The sequence below is a fragment of the Schistosoma haematobium genome, chromosome 5 (assembly GCF_000699445.3).
Source record: "Schistosoma haematobium chromosome 5, whole genome shotgun sequence".
Taxonomy (NCBI): domain Eukaryota; kingdom Metazoa; phylum Platyhelminthes; class Trematoda; order Strigeidida; family Schistosomatidae; genus Schistosoma; species Schistosoma haematobium.
The window spans coordinates 2,969,885-2,990,907 of NC_067200.1; the positions used below are offsets into that span (position 1 = coordinate 2,969,885).

Sequence of the window (21,023 nt, forward strand, 5' to 3'; positions counted from 1 at the left end):
CAAAAATAATAACATATTCGACATTAAGATTCCGTTGTATTTTTTTCTTGTAACAGAGTAAACCCATCAAACTGAATCCTAACGAAGAGTTTTTCTTGAATGTGTCCCTAAATGAATGATTATTATTGCTTGACCTTTCTTCATTTAAAGACAATAAAAATTTGTCCTCAAGCTTAATTCTCATCTCATTGTAAACTAGTAAATGTTAGACAGTATAAATGATCAATACGGTTAGGTGTTAAAACGTTGTCCAGTGTCATTGAATATAAAATTAAATCTATCATAATCTTGTTAATTGAAATCTAAATAGTTCTAATATTTCCTCTGACAATTTGGTCTCGCGCGCAAGACTGAAGGCCGTGGGTTTGAACCCCGTGAGCAGGATCGTGGATGAGCACTGCCGAGGAGCCCCACAATAAGATGAGACGGCCGCCCAGTGCTTCCAGGTTTCCAACGGTTGTCCATTATCAATCGTTTCCTGACCCCAATCAAGAACTTATTCGAAATTACCAAGTCAAACCTTGGTAGCGATAATTTCTGATTGATATTAGTTTATAATCATATGAAATTCTCAGAAGAAGGACAAAAACTGAGTATTTTGTTATCTTTGACCTAATTTTATAAATAAGAGACGAATTCAAGATTTAAAGACAAAGAGTATTACTGAATGAATTCAACCATAAATTGAGTTATAATAAGAATAGATTCTGGATACAAACTAATAACATTAACAATAGATGAATAAAAAAAGTTATGTTACTTACTGGACCAAGTAATCCTTTTCTTTCCAGCATCTATATTCATAAAAAATGAATATAATGAGAAAAGAAAAAAACAAACAAACATGATATTACTTCAGGAATAGATATTTTCAGGGGTATCATAACAATGTTTGATTTGAATATCACTAATTGTGTACCATATTGGATAGTCAAAATGATAAACAAAGATAAATATAGACTGGCTATCATAAATTATATTGTATTTCGCTTAACGATTTATGATTATTTTGATCTATACTAGATGATGGATATGTACTACTGAGGAATCTCTAATTGAGATGAATCAGATCTCCATTGCTTCCTAGTTCCCAATGGTTATCTAACCAAAGTGAATTCGTGATGTACATTTTAAAATTTCCTGAATAACTAGAAACAATGGGGAATCATAAATATCATTGTCATTTCATGAATAAACTTTCTCAAAAAAATATACTTTGTGTTCTTATTTAACTAGTTTAGTCATTCATCAGAAGCATATGTCACAGTACATAGTACAGGCAATGGATCATATCTGTTCTAAATAATGAATGTCTATTATTTTCAGCGAATTCACGTATAATTAACCATAGTATTATGTTTTGTTCAGTTGAATTTACTCACTTTTAATGTCCCCTACTAAAACTAGAACACAAAAACTCAATATTTTAAAACCCCATAAGGGGTGAGTTATGACTATCAACTATTATTTATTTAGTCGATATTAATCCCTTTGATAGTCTACTACCTTCTCTCTATAGATTGATTGAGGGATATTTTCATAAGATTAGTGCATGTACTAATACCTCATTACTGTTATTCATCACATTTTGATGGTAATCAATATTGAATTGTAGAGCATTAACTATCTTAAAAGATAGAGAAGATAAATAATAGATGTTTAACTTATACACATATTACGATATTATCACTGAGTGAGTTGAGCTTCTAGTTAACAGAGTTTTCGTTATCATGTTAATTAGCATTATCATTATGACTCAATATAACTGGACAGTATGATTAAACTACTATTAAAGACAAAAAAAAACCGCAAAATCTATTCTATACTCTGTAGTTTTCCAGGTTTTGTACTGTATTATAGTTTTCTAATTCACTGATATTTACCAATGCTTCGTTTATTTAAATAATTTAAACTAATATTGAAACCTTTGTAAGCGAAGATGGATAGTGGCCAGCAGCGGAATTCAGAACTCGCGTCTCGTCCTACTTGGGACTCGTCAGCTGGATGTACCTTCATCTAAGTTGATGCTTACTTCAGGACTCGGACCCAGTACTGTTCGTTTCAAACGCCACTGCGTTATCCACTTAGCTACTGAATCCTGACAGCCACTCTCTGACGAGTCTCAAATAGGACGAAACTCGCGTCCTGGATTCCACTGCTAGCCGCTATCCATCTTTGCTTATAAAGATTGTGGCTTGAAGCAATATCGAGGCTATCCGCACTGGATGCTCATATGCCAACAAGAGAGTGATCAGTTGCAGTCCTAAACAACGATGGGAATATACAAGCAAACAACACCAAGTGAAGTGAATATTGAAATCATTCTTAAAAAATATGACTAGCAATATATAAATATCCCTGTTACGTCCTTATACCCGATTAGTTATATCATGTGATACGACCGCCAATTAGAGACACCGACTTAAACTATCAGACTAATAACTTATAAACCTGTACGAGTAGCCTATAGTTCTTATTAGTCTTCCGAAATAGTAGCTTCTCTCCTAATTCAACCGGTTTAGTTCAGAATGCCAATATCAGACTCTACTATACGAATCATATATTTCAAACATACTAGGTTTATATACAAATAAACCACACCGCATCGTACCGTAAAATAGAAAATAACATTTGTACAGGATCAAGTCCAAAAAGTGGCTGTGATTATGAGAGACTGTTACTCATAAATTGGGAATATCTTAAGAGTAGCAAATCATATAATAATAGTCAATAGGTTAAATAAAAGGAATATATATATATAATATTATTACTTAATAGTTATACAATAAGAATATATATATAATAGTTCATAAATAGATCCTAGCAGTTACTACTTATTTATCATTCATCCAAATATAGTAATCCCACATATCAAATCAATGAATACCATACATGCGTAATACTGAAGAGTTTCGTACTAGGATGAAATGAATATCCAGTACTCCCTAGTTTGCAATGGTATCCCAATTAAAATCAATCTATAATGTGTTAAATATTAAGTGAATTTTGAAAATAATATACTTAGCACTCAATGATATATATATATATATATATATATATATATATATATATATGAACAAACTCGAATTGGAGTAAAGTGTTCAGTCACAATAAGTAGAATAGTATTATAGCAAAAATGAAAATGCAAAAAATTGTGTGAATAAAATGCATAGTGTCCGGCCCAGATCTCCGGCCAGAGAGTGGATTTGAGAATGCTGTTCTGTGGCCTATGCTCCATTAGGAGTAACAGAAGTAAGTAAGTAAGTAAGTAAAATGCATAGTAAGAGAATTTAATCTTGTCAATTGAGATAATAATAATAAGATTGTTGTATGGATATAATCTGTAATGAGGGGGTGTTATCAAAGTAATTACGATAAACGAGTTAAGAATAATGGATATGAAGATTCAGATAGAGATAATAAAAAATAATGATAATAAAGAAAAATAAATAAATAAATAAAAATAAAGGAAGGGGTAAGTGGTTTAAATATCCAGTCTAGGTATTCGGTGGTTCAGTCGTAGGCCAAGGTAAATATAGAGACTGGATATATTTTATATCGATTAACAACACCATTCTTTCTCACTCGGTAGATAGTAAACATCATATCAAAATAGAGGAAGCTTTCTCTGTTTTATATCAAGTTTCAAAATATCTACCTCAAGGAGCTAGATTACGACTGCTTTACATACCCGAAGCCATCTGGATCAACTCCAGAAGAGTAAATTTATGTGTCCAGAAAAATATACCCAGCCTCTATGTTTACCTTAGCCTACAACTGGATCGCCGGATACCTAAACTGAATATTATAAAAATCTTACCCCTTTCTTTTTTTGATTATCTTTACCTTAATCTTCATATCCATCAATCCCAATTCGTTTATCGTAATTACTTTGATAACACCCCCCCCCTCATTACATATTATATTCACACAACAATCTTATTATTATTACCTCAATTGACAAGATTAAATTCTCTTACTATGCATTTTATTCATACAATTTTTTGCATTTTCATTCATGCTATAGTACTATTATACTTATTGTGACTGAACACTTTACTCCAAATCATATTGACCTTTGTTGAATGACCTTTCTAATTTAATAAATAATACAATTTTGAAGGATATAGATATATCAGAAGGGGTTTTGTGGAGATTATAGTAATTTCAATAGTTAAGATCATGAGCCAGTTGAAGCCAGACCACCATGGAAAACCTGGAAGCACTGGACGGCCGTTTCGTCCTATTGTGAGACTCTTCAGCAGTGCGCATCCATATATATCGTAACAGATGCAAACATGCACCATTTTTTAACACATAACATTGTTAAATTCATTAATGCCATGCCTTATTTTTGGCCTTTGTAAAAATATCACAATCATTATGAACTTATAACTGTAGAGCCTGATGATAAAGTTATTGAAGAAACAATTGTTCATTCAAATATTCCTCATTTTTCAAACTTGAATTATTGAACAATGAATTTGAATGAATTGAAATTTTATTCATACATACCATTGCAGTAGTTGGTGTAACACCAGTACATTGATCAGTAAGACTAGAACAATAACATGATTGACAACCTTCTGGATTATTAACATCTAAATTGAAAAATCCTTTTTGACATGTATTACAATAAGAATCTGGATCAACATTAATCTATTTATAGAATTAGAAAAAAAGAGATGAAATAGGTTTTATGATTAAAAAAAGGAATAGAAATTAAATATTATTACATAATTAATCAATTAATTATTAAGAAATAAATTCGATTTATAATGTAATTCATTTCATTAACTAATATTGATGAGAAGTTGCACTGCTGAAGAGTCTCACAGTAGGATGAAACGATCGTCCAATGGTTCTAGGTTTTTTATGGTGATCTAGCTCCATTCATTGATTCATGATCTTGACGATTAGAATTACTATAATATCCACAAAACCCCCTTCTGATATTAATGAATGTTGTGTTTCGATAACTACCCTGTCTATGTGTTATAACTGAAAGTTGCGACTTATATATATTTTGTTCTGCAAGATTTGACCGATCAGTTTTATTTATTTATTTTCACACTACATGGTTGTTGCAATTCACTACCTTTATTATTCAATCTGTTCTAAAAAATATTACTTAGTAGAGATTATTGAGTGGCATACGATGAACTTTATTCTTCCAGATACTCATCATTTAGGTGTGAATATACCCTAGTGAGTCGCACACGCAACAACAAGCGCAGCACAAGACGATCAGTGTAGCAGCTGCTTCAGCAGCAGTAGGTCCCAACATATACAACAGCACGCATCAATCGGATCACACTTGATGGAGAAGCCTTGGAGGATGTAAAAACCTTTACATATTTAGGCAGCATCATTGATGAACATCGTGGATTTGATGCAGATATGAAAGCGCGGATCGGCAAAACGAAAGTAGCATAACTACAACTGAAGAACATTTGGAACTCAAAACAACCGTCAACTAACACCAAGGTCAGAATTTTCAATACAAATGTCAAGACAGTTCTACTGTATGGCGCGAAAACCTGGAGAACTATGAAAGCCATCATCCGTAAGATACAAGTGTTTATTAACAGCCAGACATGAGAAGAATGAATAACAATTGGATAGAACTAGAAATGAAGGCTTAAGACAGAGTGGATTAGACAATGCTGGTCGGAGGTCTATGCTCCATTGGGGGTAACAAGCTTAAGTAAGTAAATACCCTAGTCAAAGTTGGGCATCATAATCATTGAATTTTTTAAAGCAATTGTTATTTTATTCGTAATTCCATTTCCAGTTTTCTAATATAATATTAGGCTAGAAATCCAACAACAATTATTCTCCATAACCTGTTTATTCTATCTCTGATTATCATCTTAAGATAAATACCTAGACAATCTGACGAAAAGTTCTAGTTTTGTCTTGATCTAAGTAAGGTTTCTCATCATTTGAAGGAACGTCATACCACAAATTGACGTTAACTAGAAAACCCAATAAAAATCAGAGATCTTACACAGCTATTTCAATCTTTTTTAAAACTTTTCTACATCTTACACGTACTACTGTATGAGTATTGACCTCAAAAAGTACATGATATTATTAGATTATGAAATCGGTTAGTCAGTTTGGAATATATAGAGTTTACTCTTAAACTAGAGCAAAACAGCTAACAAGCTCCGTAGTGTCATTGAAATTGACCCACTGGTTCTATCGATCAAGCGTTTACCTCGAAGACTGAAGTTCCTATATTGGACTAATGCTAAGGTTGTGAGTGCATACTGTTGATGAATCATAGATATCCAGTTTTCCTTGATTCTCAATAGTGCACTTAATGATATAGATCTGTGATGAATACTACCTACAGATTAAATTGTTCTCCATAAAATCTCTTCAAGTAACCATTTATGACTGGGTTTCAACACAATACCAACTTATGATAAGCTTACATTTATATGAGATTTTCACTTCATCAATTTCAGTTAGAGTAGTTATATATCCATTATTGATTAGGTTCAAAATAGACTTCTTCAAGCTTTAATAATAAGATTTGTGATCCACTAAGATAATTAAATCAGTATTGGAATAAGGTCTTGCTTTATTTCATAAATTTGCTGATTTGTATTAACGTTTATGTATTGTTAGTTAAATCTAACTGTTTCTTGTCAGAATAGAGGGAGGGGTTATGCAGATTGTAGTAATTTATTAGTTGAATTCATGAGCCGATTTAAGCTAGATCACCCTGGAAAACGTGGAAGCACTGGACGGCCGTTTCGTCCTAATATGGTACTCCTCAGCAATGCGCATCCACGATCCCGGCTGTAGCTCTTCTAGAGTTACTGCCGGTGCCAAGCTCGATTAAAGGAGGAGGGTTGCGCATGAGGTTGGCAACCCCATCCCGTAGAAAAATCTTGCTTAAAAACGCTAACTTGATTAAACAAATTAAACCATTTAGATTCATAGATGAAAGTTAAATCTCCAGTGATTGAAACCGTAGTTCCTGTCAATATGCGAGCACAATTTAATAATCCAACGTGACAATTTTCAAATTTATAGTACTGGATTATAAATATATCGCGTATATGTCTGAAATATATCTGTATACAAATTTTTTAGTTCAATATTTAAAACATTTATTATTATTTCTAAGCTCACCTTACAATTACATGGTGGTTCACATTGATATCCTGGACCACGATGACTTCCTCTAATATCACATGTACATGGTATACATAATTGAGGATCAATGTTAGAACGTTGATAACCTTCAGCACATTCATCACAACGTCTACCTGCATAACCTTCTTTACAGATGCAATCTCCGGGATACTGAACGCAAAAAAGTAATACACACAATAGTAAATATTGTTCTTATTAAAATTGTATAAATCTCTGTAAGATGAAAATTTTGATATAATCACAGTGGTGTAAAAACATTTAATAAATAAACTATATTGCAAGCAGTCAAATCTAGCTTTTTTAAGCTATCATAATGTATTCTATTAATCAGATGTTTAGATAACCAAATACAGTTTAGATCTAATCTAATACAAACAATGATGGGATAAGAGATCATTACGATAGGTGTTAACTTTCACCCAGTGTGACAGCTTATTTACCTACTTACGTCTGTTACTCCAAATGAAGCATAGGCCACCGACCATCATTCTCCAACCCACTCTGTACTGGGCATTCCTTTCTAGTTCTTTCCAATTTTTTTTCATTTTTCTCATGTCCGTCTCCATTTCTCGACGTAATGTGTTCTTTGGTCTTCCTCTTTTCCTTTGGCCTTGAGGATTCCATGTGATGGCTTGTCTTGTGATGCAGTTGGGTGCTTTCGTAATTGTATGTCCTATCCACCTCCAACACTTCTTCCTGATTTCTTCCTCCACTGGGATCTGGTTTGTTCTCTCCCACAATAGGTTGCTGCTGATAGTGTCTGGTCAACGGATTCGAAATATTTTATTTAGAAAACTGTTAATAAACACTTGTATCTTCCGGATGATGGCTTTCGCAGTTCTCCAGGTTTCTGCCCCATACAGTAGAACTGTCTTGACATTTGTATTGAAAATTCTGACCTTGGTGTTAGTTGACAGTTGTTTTGAATTCCAGATGTTCTTCAGTTGTAGATATGCTATTCTTGCTTAGCCGATCCACGAGTGTGACAGCTACATTCTTTAAATTATTCACTGTGCACTACTTATATGTTTTACAGTATCCCTGTGTATCTTTTCATTTATATGATGTTAGTTAATCTAATCATTGATGGTATGTAAAATCAGTACAAAAATGAGTGTATTAGACTTTATAATGAACTAATGTTAGAAGACTTGTTTTGGGATCATGTTTCTAAAGAGTTAATAAACCTTTATAGGACTGGTCTTTATGTTTTTACTTCACGTTGTGGGAATAAAACGGGTTCACATTCGTAAGTAGAAGCAGTGAGACTGCAGATACAACAGAGCCAACATTTACATAACAGAATCTGTCCAGACATAACACTATGACAATAAGAATAATACAGAAGATAATAAATGAGATGTTTTGCAACTGCTGTTGAAATATCTATTTTCAACTATCTCAGAGATTTTATCCATCGAGCATATAATATCAGTATAATCTAGAGAAATCGATAGTTTTCAGATGAATAATATCATGAAAAATCCTCTTTATTACAATTACTTGATCTGGTTTACTACATTGAGGACTAAATGATGGCTAAGTTCTGAGTTATTGTTGTAAGAATTATCGAAACATATTTTTCAACTGTTCAGTTACCGGACAACTGATTAGCAGTATTGACAAGTCCTTGTTGAAGGTAAAAATTACGTACGGAAAATTTATTAGACTAGTATTATAGCGAAATCACAAACCCACCTAACTTAATTCACCGTTATAAACCTGGAAACAGTGGACAGCTGTTTCACCCTAGTACAGGATTCCTCACAACTACTCACCAACGATCCCAAGCCCGAGAACCGAATCTAAGAATTTCTGTTTCGCTCACAATTGCTTAACTTCTTAACCACCGTGCAATAGACGTATAAAACGATACTGATAACAACAATGACGACTCACTCGTTCTGGTATTTCAGCATCATTAGATGTACAGTCACCAGTTGAACCAAAAGTACTACATTCACATGGTCTACAAGGATATTGTGAGTCAGGTCGGACATTTAATGGGCGATAATAACCTTGTTTACATTTTTCACAATTTACACCAGTTGTATCTTCCTAAAAAACAGAAAATATAGAAAAGATTTAATACTGTTTAGAAAGGTAACTATTTTAATTAAATAATATAGAATTAAAAGGTGTTTAATTTGATGAATAGCATAAAGGTTTTCATCTGAGATTATCCGTAATTATTTCAGTTATTATGAAGTGTATTGTTTCCAACATTTTAGATCATTTATAAGGTTAGTTTAATGATGTAGTGTTGTATATTGAGATGCTATTTTCATCAAAGATCTTATTTCACTGGTTTGGTAATTGCACAAGAAGTGTATATAACTGAATTGGATGGCTTTCATTAAAACAGATAGGTTTTAAGTTGAATTGTTTATCTAAAATGTGTATCTAGAGGTTTCAGTCTACGTAAAGATAATGGTTTATCGTTTTCTTTTAAAATTACCGATCTTTATTGAATATTTATTGCTTTAGAGGAAGTTGACCCGAATCGATCATTCATTAGATAGGAAAAAAGGAGATCATTCTTAATTTTCTCTGAATGAATAATGAATGGTACTTTTGATTACATTACTAGCGAAATCATTTGCAACAAACTGTCATTATGTGAAAGAAGTATATGAATTTCTCACTTCATCAGTATTTCGTTAAACAACGAAGTTCAATATGAATATGGATAACTATTATACCCTAGTTAAATAATTATAATTATTTTCAGTGAATTTATATTGAAAAATGCTTTGTAAATTTATAAACTACTTTAACACTGAATCTGGGCATAACTTTTTGATTTATAATGTACTCAAATGGGCTAGTCAAGTGTTGTACAACATTCTGAGGATCATTCGATTTATTTTGTTAAAAATCTCAGTATCGAGAAGCTCGGAATACCTATGCTTCGAGCCTCCATAAGCCTAGAAGGTTGTACGAAAAGAAAATTGTTAAGGAATCCATAGAATGTCCTAAACGCATGTATTCGTATATAAACTAAACTTGAGTACTGCATACAAGTGGCTAGCCTCTGTTTAAAAAATACATTGAGCTTTCGGAAAAGGTTCAGAGAATAGCAACTAAGCTGATTCCCGGAATAGTGAAGCTTCCGTATGATGCTCGACTAGCTAAGCTAAACCTATTCCCATTGTCATATAGAAGAACCAGAGGTGACTTGATTACAGTTTTCAAATTACTTAGTCATAAATTTGCACCTGATATGCCCTCATTTTTCTTCTCTTCCGAAATAGAGAATTTACGAGGACACTCCAAAAAGGTTCATAAGCCCAGAACAAATTACTTGTCAGCTGACTATCGACTTTCCCATTGAATAATCAACGAGTGGAATTCATTATCTTAACAAGTGGTTGAGGTTCCATCCATCGACTCCTTCAGAAAAATTTGTATCAACTGAGAGACCGTAATTGCCAGGACTAACACAGGTCATTAAGCCTCCTTTCCTTTCCAAACTGAAACTGAATTATTAAGGTTTATAATCAGCAATTAGTTATAACAGTTTGTCACAATATGGATCCAGTTTGAATAAAGCATGAGTCATGTGGTGACCTTTACCAAAGACTGCCTAAACTTGAAAATCTTTTGTAAACGCTTTGTTTTCCTATAAATTCTGTTTAATTAATCAGTATATTTAGTTTCCATCAACAGTATATTGGATAATCTTAATGGTTTGTATTTTTCTATTAATAACATCAGGGATTGTCATTATTCATTTGGTATAGTGATATCACAAAGTGAAAATCGAAAATGAAGCGTGGTTATTATCCATCTGATGAGTCCCAAATAGGATAAAACACGCGTCTTGGATTCTATTCTCAGAAACAATCCACATTTATGTTTGCATTGATGATAACTTTTTGCATGTTGCAGTTAATCCCTTTTATTTGAAAAGTATTTTTGAGCTACTTGTAAGTAGTACAAATTAAAAGCATTAAAAGAAGGTATAGAAACGAATTTAAGAAAAGTGGCAATGGTTATATGCTAAGAAGGTAAATATCGTTGAAAAAGTGTTAATTTTTACTATCAGGAAACTTACACGACAGTTTAAGCAGACTCCTCCACCTTCTAGAACACCATCTTTACGCATACTTAAACGAAGATTAGCGACTGTTTGATTATAAATACATTCATCTGCCTTTTGATTACAGTTACACTCTAAAACATAAGAAATATATAGATATCTAATCACAAAGTGTATTAATTCAGACGCTTAAACAAGCTGAACCAACATTTGATTCGGTTATAAAGAAAAAGAACTGATTTTTTTCAGATTTTCAAAAGAACAATTTTTTCAGTATGGGATTGTGAAAGTCGTTAAGTTTTTGATTGAAATCATGAATCAATCGATGTTAGACCAGGAGTGAAAAGCCGGAAACACTAGACGGTCGTTTCAACCTAGCATGGGACTCCTAAGCAGTGCGCAAACACGATACCGAAAGTTCTGGGTTCGAATCCCGCTTGTGGTCTCGTGTATGCGCACTGCTGAGGAGTCACATATTAGGTTGAAACAGCCGTACAGTGTTTCCGAGTTTTCACTACTGGTCTAACATCGATTGATTCATAACCCCAGTCTAAAAACTAATCTTTTAACGTTGAGTACTAACCTGAGGCTTTACTCAATTATCATTTCTAGTTTTATGGGTAACAAACTATTTCATACTTATATACGATATTAATAAAAGCAGTAGAAGGTGAAAAAGATATCCATATAATACATGTACTTCAATGATTTGTTTAACTTCAAAAAAATCAATTTACTTCCTTGTTTCCACTTGAAACATAATTTAGAAAAAGGATTCTATACCATCTGATTTTAACAAGTTAAATAGGGAATAACACGAATAATAGTTACATTGTCATTTACAAAAATTTCATGCACCATCAACAGGAAGAATTAGGATAAACTCAAAAGTACAGTAATAAACATACTTTTGTACAATTGATTAAACTTTCAAATTGTTAGCTGGGCATAGACTGGATTAAAGCATGCTCAATGCACGATTGCTTCGGTGCACGCTGATTGGATAAGAATTAGCCAATCAGCACTAGTCGATACTTGGAGAACACTCTAGAATCTTCTCGTGTAAAAACTATAAATATACTAACGTTTTTCCTATTGTGCTGCTTACTTACTTCTTACTTCCATCTAACCTTGTTATTTGGAATATAATCTCTCTTCCTGTTCAACCGTGTTCTGATTTGGGTACTTGTCGAGTGATTTGGTGTCCGAGAATACTAAGCAATAGGAATAGCTGAGTCATAACCGTAAGAAAGAGATTATAACACAAATATTGATGCTTGACCTATGCAAGGATCCATTTCATGTTGATGGATCCTTGACTAGTATTCAGTGTTGTTTCTGTCTTTTCATTCCGGACAATATTCCCAACTCAATAGTCCTGCTACTAACTGTGATATTTTATGATATAGGTCTAAATCCAATGGAACTAGGCATCCGTGGCTAAAGTTCTACTAGATATGAGCTATCATATAATGGCTAAGTTGCAAATCTAGCTTAGTGAATTTGCATTATTCGATGAACACTTTATATGAACATAGATGACACTTAGATTTTGATTTGATTGTTGATAAAAACACTAGTAAGGTTGTTTTATAAATCAGTCCGAATTTCCGGTATAAAAACTAAGATAGATCATGGAAAACTTATCAAAGACATCTCAGAATGAAGATTTATTCATAAATATCTTGAATGTCTTTAAGTATTGAACGATTTTATATCATTATTAGTATGAATTTGAATTATCCTTTTGTTAGTACCCAGGACTGGATTTTGATCAGTCTTTGTTGACACATGTAGATCTTGTGAGGATCCCCTAGACACTGATTTTGGATCCCAAATGTGAACATAAACACTTGGACATAGATACATCCATATGACAAACACGTTAGAGGATGAAACGAGCTTCCTGACTTTCACAGGTAACCACTATCCATTCATTTTAATTGTCTAAACGTTTCGCTTTAATTTAAATGGTTTTTTGTTATATTGAATGCATTGTGTTCTAGTTAAGATTGTTCCTCACCATAATCCTAATCAGCTTTCAAGATGACTGATTAGGATAACGTAAATATATTCAAATATTTAATTGTACAACATAACTGTTGTTTTTTACCTTCACATATTCTTCCTGGACGCCATGGTTGTTGATTGAACAATGGACAACACTTTTCACAATTGTTTCCGCATGTATTATGTTGACAGTCACACACGGCTCGAGGTACACCCTGATTGATGAAGTAAATAAATACATAATTTAAAAAAACAATTTCAATAAAGGAATGATATTGACTGAACAATTCAGATCATTATTTGTAAAGAATTAAATGGTCAGGTTTTTAATATTCAGGATTGGATTTCAACCAAACTTTATTGATACAAGTACTTTCTGTAAAAATTGATTCGTTGTAGCCGTTTTATCACGCGACTTATAGTATAGATAAATTGTGTTAAAGAAATGGACTCAATAGGTTAGAATATGGTTGACCGGAATTTGAAGTGAAGGATATTGAGTTTAAACTCCAATGTGAGCGTCAACAATGGGATAAATGTATATCAAGATGATCCCATGCACATCATTTTATTGGAACTTCAGAATATCCATCTCGTTTTAAATTTATGAGTAAGGATTCGGCGAAAGAGCATCCATTAAACTGACTCCTAATACAAGTGATTGAATGTTAGCATTTTCATAGATTTAAGCTCAGTCATTTTTATTACATAAACTAAAATTATCAGTATAATTTTGGTGAAATAAATAGTAATTTAATATTCTATTTATTCGAATATTGCAGCTCATTATTTTGATCGATAACACTGTTATTATATGTATATATATGGGATACAGTGAACAGCTAGGATGCAGCTGGACGATCTAGACTTCGCAGATCATCTGGCCTTTCTATCTCACACGCAACAACAAATGCAAGAGAAGACGATCAGTGTAGCAGCAGTAGGTCTCAACATACACAAGGAGAAAATCTGGATTCTCCGATACAACACAACATGCACCAATCAAATCACACTCGACGGAGAAGATTTGGAAGATGTAAAAACTTTACATATCTGGGCAGCATCATTGATGAACAGGGTGGATCTGATGCAGATATGAAAGCGCGGATCAGCAAAGCAAGAGTAGCGTATCTACAACTGAAGAACATCTGGAATTCAAAACAACTGTCAACTAACACCAAGGTCAGAATTTTCAGTGCAAAGCTGGAGAGTTACGAAAGCCATCATCCGGAAGATACAAGTGTTTATTAACAGTTGTCCACACAAAATACTTCGGATCCGTTGGCCAGAGACTATCAGCAGCAATCTAATGTGGGAGAGAACAAACCAGATACCAGTGGAGGAAGAAATCAAGAAGAACTGCTGGAAGTAGATATGATACACATTGAGGTATATATATATATATACTAGTTCCCTTGTTGAAAGCACAAAGCTGATCGTGCCAAATTCCCAAATTCGCAATAGACTTACAAACTAGAGTTGAAACTTTACTTATAATCTAGCTATTATTAAATCATAAACCTTGATATAGTGAAAAATAACTTAAAATGAAAATAAATATCCCAGCTTTGACATCGTCAGCAAAAGTGGTAAGTGAATCGGAATTAAGGACCATATACCAGAATGCTTGTTGTAAATGAGTCTTAGAAATGATTAGCGATAACACATTTTCATTGGACTAATCCCATTTCCTTGCCTCCAAGTTTATAAGGAAAAAGAGAAATCAATAAAATACATTCTCATCAGATTATTTGGTCCTTGTCAAACTTACATCAATTACTTTCTGTTCGCATCGACTAGCATGACTATTACATACACATTTTCCCCCAACTTTAATCGTTCGAATTGAGTAATAATACTGAAATAAAAAGAAACTAATAAATAAGCAAAATCTGAAGTGTATAATCTGACGAATAAGAGTAAAGTTATGTTTGAAATCATCATCCTATATACATAGGTATTCAGATTTATTGTAATATATTTGCCAACTTACTTTAGCCTACTTATGAGTAGTATAATCATTAAAAATGTTAGACGACCGTTGAAAACCAAGAATTTTTGGATAGTTGTTTCGTGCTAATATGAAACTGCAGCTTCGTCAATAAATGAGTGCTAGGTTTGAAGCTATCACGAGTTCATTTAATCTGCGAACAAGAACAAGACTCTTTGACCAAAGACCAATAAGCTAGCTATTGATGCGTCCCAGCCCCTCTAACTAGATGGAGAAGTCCAAGCTTGGAATGGGAAGTATATTCTGCAAACAGCCAGAAACAAACCATAACAACAAACACAATTCAAGACGTATATATACAGTACAAAACCGTCCCTGATGAAAGTTACCAAATAGCATACTAAAAGATTCAACGGACCAATAGCGTTTAAGATATTTCCCAATGGGAAATACGACATGAAGGTGACAAGAGCGCCTTTGGCATCAAAACAAAGCAATTCAAATTTTCTAAATAAAATTACAAAATGAGTTCCTTTCCCAAGTGAATTCTGGGGATCTGACATTCTCAACAATAAGCTATTAGCCTTCAATTATTGTTCTCAATAATGAAAATGTGTTTTCTTTTTTGTATTTCCCTAGTATCTTGTTAATGAACTGACTGTGATATACACCTATCTTATTGCCAATAACGTTTTTAAATTGTCTGAATATCAGCGGAAGTAAATACCAAGAGTTCAGTATATTCTATAAACTTGGATAAACATCAACATATAATTCAAGCAATTAATCAACCAATGATTATCAGCAAAGTAAAGACATTCCTCAAAAAAAAAAAAAAAAAACTTAAAAAACACCGTTGGATGCCGGCTCAGTGATCTAATGGTTGAGTGCTCGCGCGCGAAGCCAGTAGGTCCTGGGTTCGAGACCCGGGTGGTGCGGGGTCGTGGATGCGCACTGCTGAGGAGTCCCATACTAGGACGAAACGGCCATCCAGTGCTTCCAGGTTTTCCATGGTGGTCTAGCTTCAACTGACTCATGAGTTCAATCTGTTAAAAAGCTTTAGTTTTTGTCAAATAATTCAATAGTAATTTCAATACTTTATATAAATGAAATTGAGATGGAATTACTAGGGCGGCCTGCTTGAGCATCTGGGCTACCTGTTCCTGCCATCTAGATATTTCAACAAGTTATCTATTGTTGTTTGTTTTAATATATCATTATGTTTATTAATCGCATAACCTATTCTGCTGCGTTTCTGAAAAGTGTACAACCTTTCGTTGTCAAAGTTACAGAAAACTCAATAAGAGACAATATGGTTGCTGGCAATGTACAACGAAAAGAATGCACATTATTCAGTTGTTCATTCACTGAAGTGCTAACATCTAACTGGCGTTTCCTCAATATTTATCGCCAGGACCGACCAAGAAGAAAGAAACGGAAACTTGTTGAAATACTTTGAGCTGAGAATTCTATATTGTACCAAAATTATAATATTGAATAAAGCTAATAATAATATAATATAATATAATATAATACTACTTTCCATTGACTTTTAATAACAGAATTGGTAATCATAAATCAGTTTATATTTGGAACCAAATTGTTTATTTAATTATTAACCGATTATTATTATCATTATTATTATTATTATTATTATTATTATTATTATTAGTAGTAGTAGTAGTAGTAGTAGTAGTAGTAGTACCGGTAGTACTGGATAAACGTTAACTGCAAAATGTTTACAACCATATTTATTTGACCTGATTATATATATATATGTATATTTTTCTCTCAATTCTTAAACATCCGGTCAATTTCATTATACTAATGATGATCCTAATAACACATTGATGGTATATTTTTATAACCAGCCAATTTATGTATGACATTAAATGTTATTTGAATAGATAATCATCTATTCTCTAAATGAGAATTACATTCGTCTATTATTATTACCTATATAACTATACTAATACTTAGACTAATAGTATCTATTTATGTAATTTCTAATGTGGTAACTTGTCTCAGTTCATAATATTACACATAATTGTTATTATTGCCAAATCTTAAAATATAAAAATTTAGGGACAATATAAACAATCATTATGGTTAATTGAATATTATCTATCCAATAGTTTATTGTATAATTATGATATAATAAAAGGTTAAATATCATTGAATATGTATATAAATATTCATTTTTGAAAAATAAATTATGTCAATAGTTAAGATCATGAGTCAATTGAAGCTAGATTACTATGGAAAACGTGGATTCACTGGACGGCCATTTCGTCCTATTATGAAACTCCTTAACAGAGTGCACATTCACAATCCTGCCTCGCAAGATTCGAACCAAGGACCTATCGGTCTCGCATGCGAGAATGCTTAAACTAATACTAATACCGCTAATAATAACAATCATTATAATCAATACTATCATGAATAGAATAATGTGAATTATAAGAGGGATAGAGAATATATATATATATATATATATATATATATATATATATATATATATATATATATATATATATTGACTCTTCAATAGTGTTCATCTACGATCCACGATTCGAATCCAGGACCTATCGGTCTCGCACACGCGAATGCTTAAACGTTAGACCACTGAGTAGACCGACATCCAATGATGTTAATGTCTAACTTCAACTAATCCATGAAATTGAATGATATAACTATTGAAATTACTATAATCTATCCACAAAAACTCTTTCTGATACAAATAAATTATTATTAATTTTAATATTATCAATATAATTAATTTGATTAAAATTGACTAATAATAAGAATACGAATACTACTACCACTACTACTTATAATAATAATAATAATCCATCGTTTCAATCAATGTGAATTATAAGAGAAAATAAATAAATTCAATCTACATTGACAATTGAATCTTATTTGAATTGTACAATGTAATTCATAACATCATAATAAACATTGAATATGTACTTTTGTATGTTTATATATATGGATAATTGTATGGTGTAGAGAGATTAAGATTAATAATAATATGAACACCCTATTAGTATTGATTTATACATCAATGATATACCGGTACACACATAGAGAGTGTGTGTGTGTGTGTGTGTGTTTTATTTCTAGACAATATGAAAATAAATCATGAAAATGTTTTGCTGTTGTTGTTGTGGTGGTGGTGGTGGTTGTGGTTGTTGTGGTTGCGGTTGTTTAAACTATTGTCATGTTGAGAAAAAAAAGGAAGAAAATAGTGAAATTATTTTCACAATAATTAAGTTTTGAGATATATATATGTGTGTAGTTATATGTAAATAGGAATGACATATAAGCCTTTCAATTCGATCTTGTTTTAATATTTATGTATAATAATAATAATAATACTATTTCAATGGTTGGGATCATGAGTCAATTGAAATTAGACCACCATGAAAAACCTGGAATCACTGAACAGCCGTTTCGTCCCATTGTGGGACTACTCCGTGGCAGTGCTCATCCACGATCCCGTCTCACGAGATCCGAACCCAGGACCTATCAGTCTTGCGAGCAAGCGGTTAAACACCAGACCAATGAGCTGGCCGGCATCCAATGGTGTTAATGTCTAACTATTCTTGACTTTACGATTCTGCGTATTCGATATACAATATCAAGTCATTATCATAACGGTACTATTAAAGAAAAGTTGGAAATCATTAGATTCTATTCAGTTTTATAGGCCGATACATTGATCTTAATAAACAAAAGAAAAACTGAATACAGTTATCTTTTTGTTAATAATGTACTTCAAACTTTTCAGATGACTATTTAATGAGGGAGTATTAAAGGTCCTTCATTTAATTCTATTCATCAGATTGTTAGATAAAGACAAATTTGACACATATATATAGTAATTTATTAGTACGATATATAAGTTAATTATGAATTAAAACTCATAGTTTATATCATGTCAACATAGTAAATACTACTTAGATCAAATTAAGTATAAATCTTGACTGTGTTTTTTTTTTAATTTCATATCATAACATCAGAATAACCGGGAAAGGGACAAAATGGCTAATAGTAAATATGTGCTTAAGACTCAACACACAATAGTAAGGTTATTTCCAAATATAAACTGAAAGTGATGTTGAACTGTCATGAGTTGAGTTAATTTGAAGTTATTAGAATTTGAAACGTATTGGTTTACATATCAAACGTAGATCATGTTTACAAACTCCTCTGGAATTGAAGAAGAAGAAGAAGAAGAAGAAGAAGAAGAAGAAGAAGGAAATACTGTTTGCAACTATGTACTTCATAAATTGTGCTCACATTTTATTACAATCTCTTGATATCTTCTAGTTTATTATCTCTTTGGTCAATAGTCTTTCTACCACTGAAGTCATTCCATTTATTTAAGTCAACTCATTTATAGTCAATTAATATTATAACATTTTAAATAATCTAGTCTACTTTTCTAATACAAGTAGAGATAGATGGTGGATAGTAATGGGATTGAAGATGCACGCTTCGTTCTATTTGAGACATATTCACTAGATATTTGCGACTGAATGTTAATATTGAAACAGTTCATATAGGATATACAAATGACAAAAAGAGACTGATGATTATTCGTTGTCCTAAACATCAACTGGACGATTCAAACAACCAATAAATATACAAAATCATAAAAATTTAAAGTCAGGAGCTAAACTTTGAGTCTTGGAAAAAAGAAGAAGAAGATATGATGGAAAGGAAAGCCAAAATTCGATTGATTTACTCATCATGAGTTTTCTTCAAGATGACTTTCATTTTCATTCAATATGATGATTACTCAATGGAGTATTTGTTACTGTGATCTCATGTGATATTTTATTCTGTATAATATACGATATTCTTGTATTCCATTGACATGAACTATGCTCAGTATATGATCTGTTATAACTGAGTATGTTTTATATAAGTGATTTCATCTTAGTTATTGATCAAAGTGTGTGTACAACCACTATATAAATGAGTGTATTATTGACTAGGGTCATCTTCGTCGTGTTTTTTGGGGTTAATAAATCTTCACTTATACCAGTCTTTGTGTTCTTATTTTCGCGTCGTGGGAATTGCGGAGGTTCCTCGTTCCGAGTATAAGTGAGAAGCAATTCCGACATAAAAATCAGCGACGACCAGATATAAAAACTAATGTTAAAAGAGCCAATACAATCAGCATTCAATTCACCAGTTATAACAAATAGTTTGTTTATATCAAAAATTTTACCTAATCTATCATCACAATGAAATTAATAACATATAACATTCATTCTTAATTAATTTCAATGATAAGCATTTAGACTTGATAATCATGAAATGCATCTCGGTTTATAATCATATAATACAAATCTATAATAGGATAGATAAATGAAAAGCGATCAATTACTTGGTTAATTGAATTAAACTACCCAATAATTATACCTAAGACTTTTTAATAACTGAATCATCTAAACAAGGTTTATGTATAAATGTGTAGTTAGGACAATGTCAAGTATAAAAGTGATTGAAAACTCAGAGAAAATGCATTGTACCATGCTAACTAGTATAATAAGAAAACATTTATCATAAATGAATTTAAATTCAAATGGGCTTTAATTAGAAAATCATAGTGATTTTTCTCAGCTTTGATTTATTTTATTAGTCTAGATAACTTTTGTTTTGTTGAACCATAGAATGTATGGAACTTGAAAAAGATCCTATATAAAATATTTTTTATTTGTTGAGATTATGAACCGATTGATGTTAGAACACCATTAGACAGCTGTTTCGTCCTATTATGGAACTCCTCAGCAGTGCGTATATACGATCTCGCTCGAGGGATTTTTTTAAACT

At 32.2% G+C, this 21,023-nt stretch overlaps 1 protein-coding gene across 1 annotated transcript in view; it reads right to left on the reverse strand.

The window, feature by feature from the left end:
- The window catches only part of LAMA1_4 (Laminin subunit alpha-1), an 86,764-nt gene that overhangs the window by 58,063 nt on the left and 7,678 nt on the right, over positions 1–21,023 (reverse strand). Inside the window, exons 7-13 of the mRNA XM_051217297.1 lie at positions 14,997–15,083; positions 13,329–13,440; positions 11,231–11,349; positions 9,073–9,231; positions 7,150–7,323; positions 4,516–4,659; positions 765–794 (exon numbers count right to left, since the gene is read on the reverse strand). Coding sequence (XP_051064680.1) covers positions 765–794; positions 4,516–4,659; positions 7,150–7,323; positions 9,073–9,231; positions 11,231–11,349; positions 13,329–13,440; positions 14,997–15,083 — 825 coding nt within the window. The remainder of the gene's footprint in view (positions 1–764; positions 795–4,515; positions 4,660–7,149; positions 7,324–9,072; positions 9,232–11,230; positions 11,350–13,328; positions 13,441–14,996; positions 15,084–21,023) is intronic.